The 14,964-nt window shown below is 40.9% G+C and overlaps 1 protein-coding gene across 1 annotated transcript; it reads right to left on the bottom strand.

The window, feature by feature from the left end:
- Positions 1–396: 396 nt before the first annotated feature.
- On the bottom strand, positions 397–7,849 carry LOC130202225 (hydroperoxide isomerase ALOXE3-like). Its single transcript, XM_056427584.1, has 14 exons — positions 7,245–7,849; positions 5,797–6,001; positions 5,567–5,648; positions 5,326–5,448; positions 5,090–5,193; positions 4,384–4,556; positions 4,095–4,238; positions 3,794–3,997; positions 2,586–2,672; positions 2,313–2,479; positions 2,074–2,195; positions 1,892–1,992; positions 1,302–1,472; positions 397–1,190 (listed from the first exon to the last, which is right to left on the bottom strand). Exons 1-14 carry the CDS (start codon positions 7,389–7,391, stop codon positions 1,011–1,013), a joined length of 2,010 nt encoding a protein of 669 aa, XP_056283559.1. The 5' UTR covers positions 7,392–7,849; the 3' UTR covers positions 397–1,010.
- Positions 7,850–14,964: the final 7,115 nt, after the last annotated feature.

Here is a 14,964-nt window from a genome sequence, read left to right as displayed (position 1 = left end):
TAGACTTTGAGAGCCCGTGATTGGATGTGCATAATAAGTAGGAGGCGGCCCGTGGTTTAGACTTAGGAGCCTCATTGGAGCACAGGGTGTCGTCCAACCCTCTAGGCCCCACTCGTCTTCCTTCTCCAGCCATCAGTAGTGTGTGCATGTTGTTTCTCATTTCAGTGTATATGGGGTTAATTGATTCTGTTTGAAGAGTTCATGTGCGGGACAAAGACATGATTCACTTGTTGCTTTTTGAAGATTCTTCTCCTGGGCTCGGGAGTCTTTTAAGATAGTCTTATCTCTTTCGGGATGGAAAAAGCTAGCTAGAAGGTCGTTCCCGGGATATTTACGAAGGGCCATTGTAGGTGTGTGTGTGTGTGTGTGTGTGTGTGGGGGTGGCAGAGAGAGCCAGTGTGTATGTGTGTGTGTGTGTGTGAGGGGTCAGAGAGGGCATGTGTGTGTGTGTGTGTGTGTGTATGGGTCAGAGAGGGCATGTGCGTGTGTGTGTGTGTGTGTGTGTGTGTGTGTGTGTGTGTTTGTGTGTGGCCAACACAGGGCCACGGTGCTCAGTGCTCCACTATAATTCTACGGTGTCTCTATACGACCTATTTTCTATTAATCTATTTCTACATCTTCCAGAGTCGAGTTAAATAGCAACACAGATTGTCCTCAGCTGGGCTGATTACCAACAGATCTGCACTTTATGAACGACCAATATTTTCTTATGTTATAAAGTATCCATTTAGATTGCCAATTGGTGTTCAATGTATCCTAAAACACATGCAATGTGCTGCAACATAAACATTTGCTCCCTAAATTGCTAATTTAATTAATTAATTCCATATGTCTATGTAAAACATGATTTACACAAAGATACAGGTTTCCCATCTTAGGCCGATTTAACATAATACAGCCTAGCCCTAGATTATAGTGTCCAAAAGTTTAACCCACAACCAAGCATGCAAGACAGATGTTGAAAGAGTTTTGATGTAGTTTCCTCATGCAGAGAGATGAAACAGCTCGAGTTAAATAGCAACACTGTTCCCGATCTGAGCAGGGTCCAGGTAGCTGTAAGGTATTTCAAGCTGCAAGTTTCTTGATGTAATTGCTTCACTGAGGGAGGACAACTCTGCTTGAAATTCCTTAATCATCTGCTTTGGAGCAGGCTCATTGAATCGCTCTTTGGGGCATGTACCTATGGGAACCTGCCGAAAGGACACAACCAAACAGTAAATCAGATTGACATCGTAATGTGTTCGGTATAAATTATTATAAACATGTAGAATGTTGTGAGTATTGATCATCGGCAACCCTACCTTGGCAGAGTACGTCTCTGAAAGTATCCATTCGACTGATCCCAAGTTGACTGTGTCACCAACATTTGGGAGAGTCTCCAAAAGTGTCTCCATGCTCGACTGGCCCTTAGTGGTTGGAGGTGGCTTGCACAGCAGGAGTGAGCCATTTGGCACCCAGGAGAAGTTGTCAAACTAAATGAAAGAAATCTCAAAATGTAAAAACATTGATCAAAAACAAATGAACTTATTTTATTGTCAAGCATTGCAGGATAAAGTTATACAACTCTACACTGGGAATTTAACCTTTGCCCCTGTGTATGGTATCCATGACTGCTGCATTTTATTCTATTCTAGTTTTGATTAGTCTACAACAATGCACAATGCCTACGAAAGTCGACTATTCTGTGAAACCAAGCCAAATTCCTTGTTTGTGCAAACTTACTTGGCCAATAAAACCTGATTCTGAAACCTCTTCCCAAATGTAATACTCAGCTCAAGAAAAAGTGTAAATGAAAATCAGATTACAAACCTGTTCATACATCTGTTTTAGTGTTAAACAAAACCATACCTGATTAAGCACCAATACATACTACAATGTGCAAACTAATTACCTGGCCATTGTTTACTGCAGCATGTTCACCGGTCATTGTGTAGATCACCATGGTGATGAATTTGGTCAGCTCCTCGGCAGTATGAAAGCTCTCTGGAAACCCTGTTGGTAGAACAATTACTCTGAGTTAATTATTGGCAATCACTAACTTCATTGCAATATTATATGCTTACTGTTAAATACCTGAGGCTTTGTTTCCCAAGATGCCATGTGTGAATATCTCACTGATCCATTCCTGCAGCTCAGTGTCTTTACACACTTCACTGTCTGAGGGATAGTAGTACTCCACTACGGCCTTCACAAAGCTGGTGGACACAAAACAATTACATGGACATGTTTTATATGTTAAGAGAGAAACACTCTAATATGTTGCTTGTAGAATAAATTGGTGAGGACAGTGGCAATATTTATTTAAAGATAACCTGTTGATGATGCTCCACAGCTTCAGGCCATCGTCTCTGTAGTAGAAGTTGGGGATGGATTCCAGTCCTCGTGCAGTGATGTCCTCTGGCAGACAGAGAGAGCTGTAGGTCGTTTCAGAGAGAGCCCTTCTCATGAGCTCCGTCAGTCCGTCAACTCCAAGTGAACTCTAATAAGTCATTCGTGGACAAATATTTAAAATCAAACACATTTTTTCAAGTAATATCATTTCACATTGTAGGCTGTTCAGAAATATGTATTTTACAGAGCCATACTATACTCATAGCCCCATCAGGTCCAAACAGATTTGAGCGCCCTTCAATGTTTATATTCAGAGTAGAATGGAAGTGTGGAATCAGCAGCTGTACAGACAAGGGAATAGTTTTATCCGGCAACACATCTCGTTTGTGTTGAACACAAAAGGTGAAGTACAGTCACTTCAAAAGCTAGAAAATGTAATACTGAGTAAAAAGTTTACGCTTAGAGAGGAGGGGGACTTTAGGTTCAGATGTGAGTATTATGACTCTACATGTGCAGAAAGTTCACTAGTGATGACAGATTAAACTAAATTTGATGTAAAGATATTACAAAGGCCAATATATATTTGGTCTGCACTATGAAGTCCTTTGCTTGTTCTAGAATAAACACAGTTATCTGGTAAGGATCCTTTCAATGTGCTGTCATGTATAGAGAAGTCTATAACATATACTCGAATGGTGGAGTGCAAGGTTCCTGCCAAAAATCTGGAGAGTGATACAAATATCTTAAATAGAATGAATGACTGTCAGTAGGGAAACATCCCAAATACAGTAGATGTGGTAACAAAGAAAGTGGACTAACATAACATAAAAAACGCATCATTAGCAAACTCAAGTCATCTGAACTGATGGAAGCGTGAAATAGTTCTCACTTCCAAGGGCAGAATTTCTTCAACACATGCAACTTAAAATCTCATGACCCACAAATAGCCTGAAACACTTTAACAGCCCAATCAAACAGGAAACACAGGACGAGACGGAATTGACAACACAGTTTGGCTTTTTCTTGAGCCTGAAGAGGTTTAGGAAATCTTGTAAGCAATCGTTTTACTGCTTAAATCTTGTTTGAACATGAGAGAAAAAGATTAACCCAAACAATCCGACTCCCCAGTGAGAATGTGTTTCCCACGACACCCTTTAGGCTTTTAAAGGGTAACCATTTAAGTGTACTATAAAGAAAGTTGTTGAAAACTGATAGCATATTTGAATTAGAAAAGTAGGGGAATGAACTGAAACAAATAAGATGCATTTAAGTTAAGGCTAAGATGTAACAGAAAAAGAGATGAGGAATGCATGCATTAAAAATGTACCTTCATTACCCGTCTCTACATAATTCTAGTAATGACATACAACACCCAAAATAAAAACTGAGAAATCTATTAGTAAAAGGTCAGATCAGTTCAGATCTATTAGATCTTTTTTTTTAAATGCGCCCGCAATCATACCTTATAGAGGGGATGAATCACAGAGAAGCTGCGGAGAGCAGCAACAGTATAGACCTCTGCCAGAAAGTGAATTTTCATGAGGTGTTGGACTGCTTGATGATCCATGGCATCAGCATTTTTAATAAACATCTTGGCCAGCAGCCAGTCAGTCTCCGAGTCGCTGGGCAGAAAGATGGGGTTCTGAGCAGAAGGTTGTTGAAGCAACTGGAATATGATAAAAACATATTTAGTTATGTAGGTTCAGTAGGTTTTGAATACATAGTAATGAACTGTGGAATGTAATATGATCATGTGACTAGACCTGTATTGCAATGGGCCTCAGTTTGTTTTCTGGGTTCAAGTAGAACAAACAGAGACCAGCAGTCACGTGCAGAGGTTCTCCATTATAGACTCTCGGGGGTATTCCATCCATCTTCTTCTGGTCAGAGAGGAATATATTGCCTTTCTGTATGGTAATAAAATACAGAGGAAAGAGGCGTTTAAAACAAACGGTTTCACAGATAAAGAAATACAAAATGATATTGGGATGATAAACATAAAACCGTCTCCCAAAGACGAGATAATCTCAAGGCACTGTTCTTCTTTCATACCTTCAGTTCCTCCTGCAGAGAGCTTCCCTCTTCCAGGAACGGCTTCACCATCTCCTCTGTGACTGCAAAGTTTGGGGGAAGCTCTGAGCAGCGCTTGATCACATTGGGATTGGCTCCGTTCAGGAACTGGGATCCATAAAAGTCATCTTCCTTCCAGTGCTCTGCAACGTACTCTGGAAGAATGGAAAATATGTAAATATGTCATGTTTAATTAAAAACAAATTTTTTTTTAAGTACAACATCTTAATCAGATCAATTGCTGGTTTGTTCCCAAGACTTTTATACTTTGTCTAAAAATGAATTGTTTTACCCAACCGGAACACCATTTAATCTAATGTCATTTCATTGTGAACTCATTTGAATCATTAGCCCATTATGGGTTGTACAGATGCACCTTGCAGATATCTACACTCAGCTGAGTGCACCTTACTAGTTAAAAGGGCTCCTTTGGTTTTCATTTTGGGAGAATAAAAAAAATAGTGAATCTAGATAGATTAGAGATATTAGTACCAAGTCCACTTAATTTAAGATGCAGTATATCAATTCTTCTTAAAGGTCTTTCATACATGAATTAATATCATTGCAGAACAAACTATTGTCGTGTTGAGCTAATGATAGAATCTGCCAAATGCTCATATGCATTGACTAGTTATGAAATAATGCCAATTACATTATTAATTATGTGGATAATGGGGGAAAACTATACCTGACATTGGTGTCTTCTTCCACCAGAAGATATTTTTCATGTCTTCAATGCTTTCCCATTTCTCAGTAGATCCACGCATTCCCTTGATCTTCAGTTCAATAACACTAAAGTAAGAAAGGGGTAACAAAAGAGGTATTAATACATGATTTAACAGAATACTGATATTTTCAAATTGACTTTGTCTGAAAACAAAGAGAAAATAACCAGTTGTGGAAACATCATCTACGAAGACATACGCTTTAAATTTCTCATAAACCAGTTCAGATGATTTGGACAGAGAGAATCGCATTTCAGCTGGGAGCTCCCACATATTATTGAAATGGTTGATGTGGGATAGACCTTCAGCCCAAATCTTCCATCTGAAAAACAACCACACAAAATAAAAGTTACCAAAAGGCACATATGAATATCTCCAGATGAACTTCTGAGACCATAAGAGCTCCTGGTACATACTGTACTGCACACATACAAACTTACTGGTAAACACTCTTTTTAAGCATCAGCTCTTTTTCACGGTGTTCAATCAACAGGGGATGGTCCTCCTCAAATCCCTTCAAGGCTGAGACATGAAGGGAACATATCAATATGACTTTAAAATACATTTAAAAAATTGACAAACTGTCAACAAAACATACGTGGGAAAAGAAGTTATCAATGAATCTCAATTTTTATAATTTTCGTTTATTATTTGGTAAACTAAAACAGACCTCTGCCTCCTCTGAGCTCCACCAGTTCTCCTCTAGAGATCCATCTGTGACAGGGGAAAAGAATGGCTTCTCCTTCTGGGGTCGTCACCACTATTTTGGAGAGGTACCACTCATCTTCTGGGAGATAAGAAAAAGGATCTTTCTCCAACTTGAACAGCAGAAGTTTCCCCAGAGACAGATCGGTGCTCAGGGTGTAGGTTCCTGTCTTGAAACAAAGGTTAATGTACAATTTAAGCAAACAATTAAAATATAATACAATTCTACATGAGTGTTAAAAGTGTTGTTAATACACATTTACCCTTAATATTTAATATAACATACGTAAGTATCTAAGGAGTACAAATGCCCGCACAGACCTGACAGTCTCTTTCAGTGTTTTCAGTTCATGATTTTAAATTTAAGATCAACCAAACATATGTTGTGTACGTGTGTGTGTGTGTGTGTGTGTACAGTAGTCTTATCACAGAATATAAGAGTCCATGTAATTCTCCTTATGAATAGTAAATGGTAAGTGTCTTGCCCAAGGAAACAGCGACATGGGCTTTACCACTGAGCCAGTCTCCCAGGGTTAAGCATACAGTGAGCGTTCACTTTAAATTAACCAACCAGATTATGCAGTTTCCTTTAGCCAATCATATCGTTGTCAAACAGGTCATCTTCTCTGCTGCTTTCAGTTGTAAACCTCCTCCAACCCAGTCTCCTCCAATCAGCGTCAGTCATGCTCCTCATTCATCATCAGATTGCAGCAACTCCCTTCTTCACCTCCACCAGTTAAATTATATAGTGAATATAATGTTACCCCTCAAATGCACATTGTTGCCTTTATTGTCTACATCGCGCTGATATTTCTGAAATATTAATTCCGTTTTGTTGAAAAAAATACTTTGACATGCCAGGTGCGAAAGCTTGACATGCAGGTTCAGTAAAGCGTCAATTCATAATTAATCTCTAAAATAATCACGCAACAATTGTTTGTTATTATACATGTATTTTGAATCTAAGTGTTAGCGTATATCAATAGGCATCAACATAGAGCTTGTTTATGGAAATAGTTTACTACACATGTTTCTTTAAGCAATCGTCTAAAGAGAACATATTTACACGGGACTAGACAGACTTCAACAACTGTTATTTTAATGTTAAATAAATATATTCCACTCAGTTGCACCAATGAAAAGCATTAAGAATAACTGAACAGAAATAGGTAATTTTCTTGCTGATGTTCTCATCTACTTATGTAGGCAATATTGAGGTATTATTATTACATTGGGACTGTTTCATTACCAGTTAAATAGTCCTTCACTGTAGCAGAGTGTATTTATGTTAAGGTAAATGTTTCTTCAATTATTCAGAAAACAAATACCACCCCAGCATGTATTTATGCACAAACAAAATCCATTCCATTGTCCCAGACCTAAATTAAGGATGTGCAACAGGATTCAACTTACTGTCCCAGTTGAAAAGTCAAATCCAAAGTTGTCCAACTCGGTTCTCTCACTCTGTCCTTCAGTTCCAAATAAGGTGACGTATATGTGGTCCCATGTTCCTGAAAATGTCAAGTCACCTGTTGTGACTTCTAGCTTGTACCCAACCATGGTCAGTCTGTGGAAACTGTGGAGAAAAAGAAACACATTTAGATCTCTAAATTGCAGAGTGAATGCTCCAATTCTCTACAAAAAGACATTATTGACAATGTATGAATGTTTTGCTCCTGTTTTTTTCAATTTGTTCATCTTTTTTGCTAAACTCCAAAAGGCATAACAAACAAACAAACTTGTTACAAATAATTTGGTCTTGGATTATCCTGTTTACATTACTACATTTGGATCATTAACTCTAATACCAAGAGGAAAGAAAAGGAAAGTTCAGACCTACACCTTCAGATTGAAGCTGTTCTATGTTCCTGCTTTTTGGCTCCTTTAAGCTCCTCGACCCTGACTGTCCTGGGGCCCTATATCTCCTAGAGACTCAACAAAGTCCATATATATAGTACTATCCTGCATAAATTAAAGAGATGATTGACGTCAGGCTATCTCGGTTTCTCAAAGGCGGATCCGCCCTCTAACTGTCGCATTCATTTGAACCAGGTGACAGGACAAAGAATGTTTTGTTCCTGTTTACACCAAAAAAAAAGGAAATTGGTAAATTATTTGTTTTAGCTTTTGATAGTTTTTCTAAAGTTTAATCAGGTATAAAACAACCTGGTTAACATTTAACATTGTCTATAGGATTAACCTGCTTACACTACTATAAGTGCAGTATTTGGATCATCAACTGCCATACCATGAGGAAATAAAAGTAATATTCCTACCTACACCTTCAGGCTGTTCTGTGCTTTGTGTTGCTGCTTGTTGTCTCCTTTAATACCTCCTTCATAACTTCTACCTTTTTGTTACTACCGTCCTGCCAAGAAAGTTGAGGTAACTCAACTATCATTATATTTAGATTTTTCACGTATTCTTTGACAGTCATGTGTTCGTCCCCCCCCACACACTTATCCCCGAGACCAAGAAGGGAACGTAACACAAAGCGACTTACAATACGTGCATTCAGTCATGAGAGTACAAACTCAGAACAACAATAATCGTGTTACGTGTGAGTGATGTGTCTTCTCCCCTCCCCCCTTGTTTTCTCTTCAGGTGGCATCAATCACCACCTCAACAGGCTTCACCTTCTACTTCAGTGGAAGTTAGTCGGATAAACCCAAAAGGTTGTGTCATCGCTTTCCTTGGAAAGGTGACGTCAGTCAAAGGAGGCAGTCTTGGCTGATAAGTTTGTTCTCACTCATAGGCATGTTAATCTGCTGTGGCCAAAAGTACACAAACAATGCAGACACACTGCATTTCGCATATCTGTCTCTAGTTAAATAGCCTCAGATACCTCAATCTACAGTCCAGTTGAACCAAACCACATCAAGCAAAACATTAAGTGGATAATATGAGGTGAATAACATCATAATTACATCATACTGTTACAAAAATTAACCTTAGTTGCTTGCTTGACTAACATGCCTATTAACTTGCATGTAATTTGCCTACATTTGCCATCTAATGAGAGAAATGGCATCTTTTTGACTTGGCAGGAGCAGTGAAGTCAGGTATAAAAGTTGTCAGGGCAATGCGCATGCAGTCATGTAGATGCTGGTCAGAAAGGGATGTGCGATTGTGAGTTTTAATGGCATCCATGTGTGAGAATGATGACTCACAAGTGTACGTTGAACCAAACATTGTCAGAACAAAAAGTGCAAGATCCCTTGAGTTTGGAAATGTCTCTCGGCTGACTTCATGGGTCCAGAATTTTTCAAAACCTGCCTGCTGCCATGACTGTCGCAAGTCACCTGATGACTGAATGTCAATGGTTTCCAGTTGTAAAGACCCCTCATCCACAGAGGATAAAAGTTCCTTTCCTTTCAATGCAAAGTCAGATTGAACGTTCACAGAGAAAGGATCCTTTACAAATGTCATAACTCCACTGGGGATGCTAAAATCATGAAACCTTGTGGCAAAGTTGTTTTTTAACAAGTCAATGAAGCCTGACATCATTTCTGTAATTTGTAGGCCAGAACTCCTCAATGTGGGGAAGTGGAGCATCCTCCCAGGACAAAGATCAACAGAGAAAAGTGAGAGCTTCCTTTGAAAAGCATGAAGCTTCTCCACAAGGCTGTTTTATCCCTGCCCTGCAACTCCAAGTTGAGTTGGTTCAAATGGTGGAAAACGTCAGTGGCATTAAACTCATCATTTTCCATCAGAGACAGAAACTTGCCAGCTTTTTTCAACTTTGAAGACCGGAGAAACACCAAAATCTCCTCTCTTAGCTCACAAAAATGTTTCAATGCATTTCCTTTGCTAAGCCATCTAATGTCACTGTGAATGAGCAAATCTTTATATTCAACAGACATGTCAGCCAATAGCTTGCGGAAAAGGCGGTGCTGTAAACTGGAAGTTGACCGGATAAAATGTATGATTGCCATGACAGAGTCCATGGCCTCTGTCAACTCACCTCTGAGCTTGGCACACAGGAGGCTCTGGTGGATGAGGCAATGAAGTGAACTCATTTGCGGAGCCACGGCTGCGATCCTCGCAGCTAATCCCTGCTCCCTGCCGGCCATCGAGGGTGCACCATCAGTCACCAACATGTTGACGCGCGCCAAATCCAGGTTGTTCACTTCAAAGAATGAAGCGATTTTGGTGAAAAGAATCTCACCGGTAGTCTGTCCCTCCATGGGAATTAGTCTAAGCAGATCCTCGCGAAAGCATTCCCCATCAAAAAATCGCACATAGAGGCACAGCTGTGCAACATCACTGTTATCGGTGGACTCATCCACGGCGAGAGACATCACTTCGGCCTTCCTAACATTTTCTAAAAGCGTCTTGAAAACGTCCGATGCAAGTGACTCCACTCTCCTCATATTTGATGTGTCAGATATCGGAACTTGCTTAATGGAATCCATAACGCTTTTCCGTGTTTTCTCATCTGCTACCAACTCCTCATTGGATGCTAGCATACACTCCTTGACCATCTCGGAGTCTGTAAACTGCTTTTTCTTTTTGGCCAATATCCATGCCACTCGTAATGATGCCACCGTTGCTCTCTCTTGATCGGTAGAGGCCCGAAATAAAGATTGACATCTTCCCTCATAACAGGATTTAAGGCTCGTTATCTTCTGCTTCCGAGCAGCAGAGCCCAGTGGGAAAGTTACATCAAAATTAGCATGCGCCGTCTTCAAATGCCTTCTCAAATTGTATTCTTTAGACACGGCAAGGCACTCATTGCAGATTAAACATACCGGCTTCTTATTATCCACAGTAATAAAAACGTATTTCTCTGTCCATTCATTTTTGAACTGCCTATTTTCTAAGTCAACTTTTCTTTTTTTTACGGTGGAGAGAGACCATTTTTTGTTAGCGCAGGTGGAAAGGTACGAGTCAGAAAGGTCACAGTGATGCACTCTAGAGCACGAAGGGGCACATTTGATTCAAAATGTATGTCTGGCCAAAACAGGCAGTGCCTGTTTACTTTGCTTAAACGGGTGCATACCGCCACCATACCAACACCTAATGCACGTGAGAGTGTACAATTAGCCATAGTCACAAATTATTATTATGAATATATATATATTTTTTAAAGTCATCGTCACGAACTGAATGAGGTTACTGGAGCACACTCCAGGGGCCAGTCCAAAGCAGCTCGGGGGCCGGATTCGGCCCTCGGGCCGCCTATTGGAGAGCCCTGCCCTAGACCAAGAAGGGAACATAACACAAGGCGACTTACAATACGTGCATTCAGTCGTGAGAGTACAAACTCAGAACAACAATAATCGTGTTACGTGTGAGTGTTGTGTGTTCTCCCCTCCCCCCTTGTTTTCTCTTCAGGTGGCATCAATCACCACCTCAACAGGCTTCACCTTCGACTTCAGTGGAAGTTAGTCGAAAAAGCCCAAGAGGTTGTGTCATCGCTTTCCTTGGAAAGGTGACGTCAGTCAAAGGAGGCAGTCTTGGCTGATGAGTTTGTTCTCACTCATAAGCATGTGTTTGTGACTTCCTTCCGTCCAGACAGAGAGGCAGCGCCGGAGTCCGTGAGACCGAGTTTCGGCCACCCTCTCGTTGACGAAGCTAGGAGCCCGCCGTCATCTCCGAGAGGTGATCGTGAGTGTTTTTATTGTCATAAGAAAGGACACGTAGTTTCCGAGTGTTTTTCTCTGAAACGTAAGCAACAGTTATCATCTGGCTCACACCAGCCAAAAGGCATGGGTCTGATTAGAAGTGTCTCACAGCCAGAACCTGAAAAGTCGAACTTGATGACCGTTTCAAACCCTTTATGTCCGAGGGCTTTGTCTCACTTACTGGGAATCCTGAAGATCAGCAGACAGTAAAGATATTAATTAAATTCAGTTTTTCAATTCAGTTTATTTGTATAGCCCAATTTCACAAATTACAAATTTGTCTCGGAGTGCTTTACAATCTGTACACATAGACATCCCTGCCCCAAAACCTCGCATCGGACCAGGAAAAACTCCCAAATAACCCTTCAGGGGGAAAAACAGGGAAGAAACCTTCAGGAGAGCAACAGAGGAGGATCCCTCTCCAGGATGGACAGGTGCAATAGATGTAATGTGTACAGAAGGACAGATTTAGAGTTAAAATACATTCAATGAATATGACAGAGTGTATGAATAGTTCATAGTAGGCATATTCCACGATGGAGACCTCCACGATCCATCAGGCAGATGGCGGTGGGGAGGAGGAGTGGGCGGAGTCTCAACAGTGGGCGGAGTCTCAACAGGATAGTGGCGTAGTCAGTAGCAGGAATTCCACGACCCAGACCTCGATGATCCATCAGGCAGATAGGATCTATGTCGTCTCATAGGGTCCGATGACCCCATGAGACGTGAAGTCACAAGGACTCCGGGGAGAAAGCAGAGTTAGTAATGTGTGATGGAGAGATGAAAATTAATCCCTAAGGAGAGAAAAGAGGAGATAGGTGCTCAGTGCATCCTAAAACGTCCCCCGGCAGCTATAAGCCTATAGCAGCATATCAAGGGGCTGGACCAGGTGAACCTGATTCAGCCCTAACTATAAGCTCTGTCAAAGAGGAAAGTCTTAAGTCTACTCTTAAATGAGGTGACTGTGTCTGCCTCCCGGACTGAAATTGGAAGCTGGTTCCATAAAAGAGGAGCTTGATAACTAAAGGTTCTGGCTCCCATTCTACTTTTTAAGACTCTAGGAACTACACGTAGTCCCGCATTTAGTGAGCGCAGCTCTCTAGTGGGGCAATATGGTACGACAAGCTCCTTAAGATATTACATTTAGCGCTTTTTTATCCAGCGACTTTAAATAAGTGCATTTCAACCCAGAGTACAAACTAAGAACAACAAGAATACAGGAGAGTAATATTCAACAATAGTCGACTACAAAAGTACCATAAGTAAGTGCTATCTAAGTGCCACTGAAGTGCTAAGATGGTGCATCACCAATCAAGGCTTTTTATGTTAAGAGAAGAATTTTAAAAGTGATTCTTGATTTTACTGGGAGCCAGTGCAGACCAGCTAGTGCAGGAGTGATGTGATCTCTTTTCTTAGTTTTAGTGAGAACACGAGCTGCAGCATTCTGGATCAACTGGAGGGACCTAAGAGACTTATTAGAGCAGCCTGATAATAAGGAGTTGCAGTAATCCAATCTCGAAGTAACGAACGCGTGAACCAACTTTTCTGCATCTTTTTGAGACAAGATGTGCCTGATTTTTGAAATATTACGTAGATGAAAGAATGCAGTCCTTGAGATTTGCTTTACGTGGGAGTTAAAGGACAAGTCCCGATCAAAGATAATGCCAAGATTCTTTACAGTGGTGTTGGATGCCAGGGCAATGCCGTCTACAGAAACCACATCACCAGATAATTGATCTCTGAGGCGCTCAGGGCCGAGTAAAATTACTTCGGTTTTGTCTGAGTTTAACATCAAGAAGTTGCAGGTCATCCATGTTTTTATGTCTTTAAGACATGCTTGAATTTTACTTAGTTGGTTGGTCTCCTCTGGTTTTATCGATAGATATAGTTGAGTATCATCTGCATAGCAATGAAAGTTTATGGAGTGTTTCCTGATAATATTGCCCAAAGGCAGCATGTATAAGGTAAATAAAATTGGTCCAAGCACAGAACCTTGTGGAACTCCGTGATTAACGTTGGTGGTTATCGAGGCGTCATCGTTTACAAATACAAACTGAGATCGATCTGATAAATAGGATTTAAACCAACTTAGTGCCGTGCTTGAAATGCCAATCGACTGCTCCAGTCTCTGTAACAGGATGTCATGGTCAATGGTGTCGAATGCAGCACTAAGGTCTAACAAGACCAGGACAGAGAGGAGTCCTTTATCTGCTGCCATTAAGAGGTCATTTGTAATTTTCACCAGTGCTGTCTCGGTGCTGTGGTGTTTTCTAAATCCTGACTGAAACTCCTCAAATAAACAATTATGATGTAGAAAGTCACACAACTGATTTGCGACCACTTTCTCAAGGATCTTGGAGAGGAAGGGGAGGTTAGAGATCGGTCTGTAGTTAGCCAACACCTCTGGATCCAGAGTGGGCTTCTTCAGGAGCGGTTTAATGACAGCTACTTTGAAGGAATGTGGTACGTGGCCTGTTAGCAGAGACACATTGATAATATCTAATAGAGAGCCGCCAATTAAAGGCAAAACGTCTTTAAGCAGCCTCGTCGGGATGGGGTCCAAGAGACAGGTAGATGTGTTAGAAGTAGAAACCGTTGAAGATAATTGGTCACGGTTGATGGTAGAAAAGCCTTCCAAATATACACCAGGGCATACAGCGGTTTCCAAGGCCATTCCACTTGAGGACAGATTGGCACTGGTTATGGGCAAGAGATTATTAATCTTGTCCCTAATAGTTAAAATCTTTTCATTAAAGAAGTTCATAAAGTCATTACCACTGAGGTCTATAGGAATACTCGGCTCCACAGAGCTGTGACTCTCTGTCAGCCTGGCTACAGTGCTGAAGAGAAACCTGGGGTTGTTCTTATTTGTCTCTATTACTGATGAGTAATGGGCTGCTCTGGCATTACGGAGGGCCTTCTTATAAGTTTTAAGACTATCTCGCCAAACTAAGCGGGATTCTTCCAGATGAGTTGAACGCCATATGCTTTCAAGCTTTCGTGACGTTTGCTTTAGTTTGCGGGTCTGAGGGTTATACCAGGGAGCAAACCTCCTCTTCCTCACTGTCTTCTTCTTCAGAGGGGCTATCGAGTCCAGTGTTATTCTCAGTGAGCCTCTGGCACTATCAACAAGATGATCAATCTGGGACGGACTAAAGTTAGACCAGGAGTCCTCTGTTATATTGAGATGTGGTATCGAATCAAATGCAGAAGGAATTGCTTCTTTAAATTTAGCTACAGCACTATCAGTTAGACATCTGGTGTAGAAACTTTTGACTAACGGTGTACACTCCGGTAGTATAAATTCAAAAGTTATGAGGTTATGGTCTGACAGAAGAGGATTCTGTGGGAAGACGTTCAAATGCTCAATGTCAACGCCATAAGTAAGAACAAGATCAAGCGTGTGGCCAAAGCTGTGAGTGGGTTTCTGTACTCTCTGACAGAAGCCAATCGAGTCCAACAATGAGATGAATGCAGCACCTAGGCAATCATTATCCACATCCACA

The sequence above is a fragment of the Pseudoliparis swirei genome, chromosome 12 (assembly GCF_029220125.1).
Source record: "Pseudoliparis swirei isolate HS2019 ecotype Mariana Trench chromosome 12, NWPU_hadal_v1, whole genome shotgun sequence".
NCBI lineage: Eukaryota > Metazoa > Chordata > Actinopteri > Perciformes > Liparidae > Pseudoliparis > Pseudoliparis swirei.
This window is presented reverse-complemented; position numbering and strand designations above follow the sequence as displayed.